Genomic DNA, 6,000 nt, shown 5'->3' with positions numbered 1-6,000 from the left:
GACGCCTTAACATAAATCTGTCTCCCTGGTACAGTGGCGTCACTATAATAGAATCAACGGCACCTGGGGCGGTTCTCCCGCTGTGGCTAAGTAACACCATTTCTGCTGAGGTCACCATTGGCCAAGGTTCTGCAATTACTATAGGTGGGCTATCTTTCGGGATTTTACGGTAGCCTTGATTTTCATTATCATAGACAACCTCCTTGCTGTCGTCCGAAATTTTCTTGTGGACTTGCCGTCGCGGCCCACAAGTGAGTAAACCACACTTCAGTGTCACTTTCATGTCTTGCCAAAAATAGTTTATTGCCCATGAAGGTTTTGTCCCAGAGAACGAGCAACCCAACTGGCTTCACAGCTGCACTAATCAATTACTTTGAAGGTTTTTTTCCCCTCCCCCTCTCATTCAACCTTAGCCAATACAGGAATGACATGCAGAATAATCTATATATTCTCGTGTTGGTGGATAGCACACAATAAGATTCCACAAGGGGTGCACGCTCTAAGTGGATGGATGCAGGCTAGACATTGTCTAACTCTACAAGCCGTGCTTGACAAGAGCCAAACTTGCGACATACAACTGGCGCCACACAGTGTTGCGACACACAACTGGCGTCATACAGTGTCACGTCGCTGACTTTACAAGCAAAAAAAAAATCACCTGTCAGACCAGCTGACAGGGGGCACAAGTTCATGGTCACCAAGACCTAGCTTGAAACCGACACTGAAATGAAACACTGAGAATTTTCGGCACATGTCTGGAAGACAGCAGCTCAAATGGCCACATGTTCTGAGCACAGTGAACTGGCTGCTACCACAGGTGCCAGTGGCATTCATTCTGGAGAGAGTGCACACATCCATCGATAAGATACTAGTTGGCAGTGGCGTAGCCAGGGGGGAGGCTTATGGGGCTTCAGTCCCAGAAATCCAGCCGACCCTATAATATACACATGCATTTTGACCCCTTACATGAACGCCCCTCCCCTTTTCCACACCCCAAGTCATGGACATCCCAGCCACCTCAGCACCCCCACCCCCCTCTTTCCCCTTCCGAAAAAAATTCCTGGCTATGCCACTGCTAGTTGATGCCGCAAACTGGCACTAAAATCTGGGTGCAGCGCTGGAACAAAAACTGACTATCTCAAGCTGCCTGTGAAGACAAAGAAATAAAGCTTTTGCCCACACAACCAGACACACACACCTAGATGCAAGGTCATAAATATTACTATTATAGTATATCTGACATTCAATCTTTCAAAAATTAGGGCCTGCTTTTATCGACCACCACTATAACAATTCAAGACTAGATTGAACCAGATGTCACAGTACTTGAAAGCTCTGTTTCCTATCACCCCTATGATAAAAGAGGCTTTGCTAAAGAGTTTGTGTTGTCCCAGCAGGAGGTACCTTTAGAATAATGACCCACACGTTGCGTGACGCATATAGTGCAAATATACAACTGCGCCTGCACCAGCAAGTGGTAAATGAGTCCTGCGGTAACACACTCCTGTACATGGTGGAGGGAAATCAAAATACTCCATCCTCATAAATATATATATTAGAGAGCTCTAGTAGATCCTGAAATAGCTCAGATATATTTCCTACTATTTGAATGACAGACGTGCAAAGATATCAAGACAGTAGATATCATTGATCTCAATGGCCAAGTGTACAAGAATAAATGGCTTAGCTCTGCAAATCACTGGGCAACAACACACCTCACACAGCACCAAGACACCATTTAAACGAGAAATGTAACACATGGGTTTTGGCTTCAGCAGATAACTAAATTCAACAACAACAAAAAAATAGCATCAAAAATCAACACCAAAACACCAGTAAACAAAGCATGAGTGGTTGATGTATATGTGGATGATCGGAAAAAAATATGGAGAGATATTCAGACCGAAAATACCCAGTAAAGTCCTCTATGCTCTAGCGTGAGAAAATCAGAACTTTGTGATTAAAGTAAACGCCAGCCATTTTTTTAATAAAAAAAAAAAAAATTTATGAGTTTGGAGAATATGAGGGCTAGTAAAACGACCGTGGACACCTTCGAAAAGCCGACAAAAAAGGCGACGGCTGGATAAGCCCTCCGGTGAACCACAGCGGAACGCTGGGACTGCTTCTTCTATGCTGCAACAACGGCACAGAACACCGCGGCAACACGGAAGGTGGAGGGACATCGGCAGGGTGCTTCACCGATGCGGGAATGCAAGGTGCCTCACAACTGGCAGCCACGCTAATCCGCTGAATTGACGTACAAAAGAAATACTTAATCCAGACTTCTCTAGAGAGAATAGAGTGATGCACCGGGATCAGGAGGCGCACACTGATAACAATTCGGTGGGGACGATCTTCTTTTGGCCCTGCAAGGGCAGTGATTGGGGTGACTAGATGGTTTTGGAATGTTGTGGTCATAACTCCCCGGTGGCGGCCACCTGTGACTTGGGTGCGGTGTCCGCTGGCGGCGGCTGACCCGGGAACTCCGACAAGCTGCGTGCCTGTAGGCTCTTCTTCAGTTCCAGCAGCGAGCGTTCCGCCTGCAGTACACGGGCAACATTGGCCTCAAACCAAAAGCAAGCACTTGCGAGGTGTGCAGATGCTGGGGCCTCCAAAAGCACCCACAGAAGGCTCTAGTTTGTTACATTATTTAGGACACAAAGAAACAAAACAAATGGGAGCTAAATATATCTATTTTTCTAGTGTTTTAACCTCAAAAAGCACACATACCTACTTCTCGCAAAGTAGGGCAACTAATGAACTATACTCTGTTGCTACTGAAGAAGGTAGGGCGAGGGTAAGACTGGCCGGGGAGGAGGAAGCAGACGGAGCACTGGAGAAGAGACGGGGAAACCTCTTTCTCTCTTAAGCGTTCCGTCTGCTTCCTCCTCCCCGGCCATCCTTACCTTTACCCTACCTTCTTGAATTGCAACGCACTATAGTGTACTTTCCAACACAAGACGTCTCGGTAAATTAGCCGAGACTCTGCTAGTGGTCTTCAGATTTTCTTCCCAAGTGCACTGATAGGCAATTAACTGCTATTCAGTTCAATTTGCATCAAAGAAAAAATCACAATTAAAGTGTGTCTATCATCTTTGACTCCTTATTGAGGACTTAACTTTATGACAGTTATTTTTCCATAACAACCTCACATTGCAGATATATTCCCCTTGGGGCATAATATATTACCTAATCAGAACCGGCGATGTGATAGTTAATTCGGACAAGCTGACTGTAATAATCCATTACACCGCATGTTGGTCAGAAATTTTACCAGGAGAAGGTGACCACTACACCCATCGTCAAAGGAAAATTACGGCTCAGAAGACAGAGACACCAATTCATCCAAATGATTTCAGAGCTTTAGTGCAAAAGAACCATATGTGTTACACACCATGGTTTAGAAATGCTCATCCTGGATTCTTCCGACAATCAAAAGTATATAAAAATATTGTACAGTAGCGTAAGCAAGTGTGTAGGCAAGCTGGTTTTGAAATGACACCAGTTAAACTTTGAGATGGGAACAGAAAAGAATGACCAATGAAACATAAAGTCTCAAATACAGCCAGGTTTATTCAACAGAGAACTGCCACAAATGCCTATTCACTAAGAAAAAAAAGAAGAGAAAGACATGCACCAACAAAGGTCTTGTACTGCACTAGAATGCTAACTGAGCAAGTCTTTGGTATACAGAAACTCAACTCTGTTACGTCACGACACAATGGTGGCATGTCGAGCGCACGTCCGGTCTGGGGCTGTGGGTGGAAGTCCCCATGCGAGACGTGCATTCCTGTGTTGTTTTGAAAGAAACCAGACAAAAACCTGCCTTCTCGTCAAAATGCCACGACTGGGGCTCTACCAAAAGAATCGAGAAAGGTTTTAAGGTCAGTTTTCATGTGCTTGGTTCCTCCGAGAACGTGGATATGTGCCATGAAAAGGAAAAACCAGATGCCGTCGGACAACGATTGCTTGGGCGGAAAGCACTTTGGGTTGAATTCACGGATACTTGTGGTCATCAGATTTATTTATTTTGTTCCAACATGAAAGCGGGAAAACCGTCAAGTTGTGTGGACCACCTGTGGATTACGCTCAGTGCGTCTTCAAGTTCAAACGGATACCTGATCGTTTGAACTGTCATCTGCTCTTTCAAACGTTTCTGCTTGTCGTCTGCTCTTTCAGATGACACTGGCCTGTAGACCAAACGTCAACCAGGTGATTGCGATAAGAAGTGCAGGTCTCAAAAGACTTAAGTTTGAAGGTTGGTAGGGGTAAACAGTAGGTACAAGGAGATGTTGATCATTGTTACCAGTGGCCATCACCAACTTTTTATGCCATTACCGACTTGTTATGCCTGATTCACTTGGTCTGATTCTGCAAGCGATTTTCAGTATAGACACCGACCATCTCAGCTACGGTTCGTGCTTTTGCAGCCTGAGCGACATTGAAACTGAAAATTGCGGGTGGAATCTCATCATGCGAATCAGGCTTTAGCATTTTGCGGCGTCCACACAGAATGAATTGCCCCATGTCACATTACAGTCAAACCCGGCTATATCGAACCCATTTACATCGAATTGTCCCTTATATCGAAGAATTTTTGTGCACAGTTATGTTACAGTGATAATATATACCAAAAACTACAGTTACATCGAAGAAAAATAGCAGCCGCTACCGATATATCGAACTGCCAAGACCGCCGTTTTGCTCTGCAAGCTGGCTTTCCCCTAACGCACGCGTTCGCATTAGGGGAAAGCCAGCTTGCAGAGCACGTTGGCTTTTTTCCGGGCGGCTGTGTCGACCGCTCCGAAGAAGAAAAAAAAAGTCAGCTTGCTCTGCTAGCTGGCTTTCCCCCAACGCAGCCGCTGCCTGTCTTAGGGGGTTTTGCAGAGCAAAACGGCGCTCTGCAGGAGAAGGTGCTCCAGCTCGGACGTACTCGGTGCTCTCGGCATAGTTCGGCGCTAATGCGCGGATATAGAAGGCAGCGGCCTCAGCATTTTACGAGTCCGTCGATAGCGTAGAAAAATATAGTTATCGCAAATGCAATGATAATATAAAAAAAAAAAAGCTGCGCCGACTTTGCATAACAGGATAAACAATTTAATCAAACGTTTCGTTTCCCATGCGGGAAACATCATCAGTGAAACCTTCAAGCATTAATGAGCGAAAAAACTTCAACAGTCCTATTTAAGCAAGTCCGCATACACATCGGGGAGGGGGCCGCGGTTGGAGTTGCAAGTCGATGAGTCACTTCGGATGAACGATGATTCCACGAACCTGCGTGGACCGCACCTTTGCTCACGTGCCGGAGTGGACGCATTCTCCAAGTCGAAACTGTGACCCGTATTCCAACAGTTGTCTACGAGTTCCGTCTTCACCCTTGCAGCATGCATGGTTTTCGCCACGTCCCTTTCATGTTCGTTTAGGCGGGTGCAGCGCCTCCGGCCTGGGGTCCATATCACATGAGCGAATGATATTTTAGCGAACAGCGACGTTTGAGCGAATTAACGTTTTAGCGAATAACGGGGGCGCGCGTTAACCCACCCGCCGCGCTGCGCTTTACGCCGCTTCGCGGCGACAGTCTGCGGCAACTCGTTACAAAAATGTGAACCGATTTGGCCCACCCGAAAACGCCGCCTCGCGGCGTCCGACTATTCGCTAAAGTGTCATTCGGTAAAACGTGGGCGTTCGCTAAAATGTCATTCGATCAAGTGAGTGCCTCCCCCCGTCTTGGGTCTTCCATTATCCTGACTTCTTCTTTGTCCCATCTGCTTGCACATGTTATTAATAAAACGTTTCGGATAATTCCGCTTCATCAACAGGTCAACAATAACAGCATCCTCTGATGCGCGCAATTGAGGATTAGAAGAAATGCGTTGGACCGATGTAGGAGGGTTTTTACAAGAGCCTTTTTATGTTCGACCGAACGATGTGAGTTGAAGTTTAAGAGGTTGCCTGTATCACAAGCTTTTCAGTACACTGTTGTATCTAAGCGACCGGTAC

The 6,000-nt window shown here is 46.0% G+C and overlaps 1 protein-coding gene across 3 annotated transcripts in view; it reads right to left on the bottom strand.

Annotated features, from left to right (window-relative positions):
- Positions 1-276: 276 nt before the first annotated feature.
- Positions 277-6,000, bottom strand: part of LOC8042160 (protein Aster-B) — a 121,786-nt gene continuing 116,062 nt past the window's right edge. For all 3 annotated transcript variants that reach the window (XM_040502836.2, XM_040502837.1, XM_040502838.2), the window contains one exon: positions 277-2,540. In XM_040502836.2, coding sequence (XP_040358770.1) covers positions 2,415-2,540 — 126 coding nt within the window. In that variant the 3' untranslated portion in view covers positions 277-2,414. The remainder of the gene's footprint in view (positions 2,541-6,000) is intronic.

This window comes from Ixodes scapularis, unplaced genomic scaffold (assembly GCF_016920785.2).
Source record: "Ixodes scapularis isolate PalLabHiFi unplaced genomic scaffold, ASM1692078v2 PGA_scaffold0__279_contigs__length_252992795, whole genome shotgun sequence".
In the NCBI taxonomy this organism is placed as follows: Eukaryota; Metazoa; Arthropoda; class Arachnida; order Ixodida; family Ixodidae; genus Ixodes; species Ixodes scapularis.
This window is presented reverse-complemented; position numbering and strand designations above follow the sequence as displayed.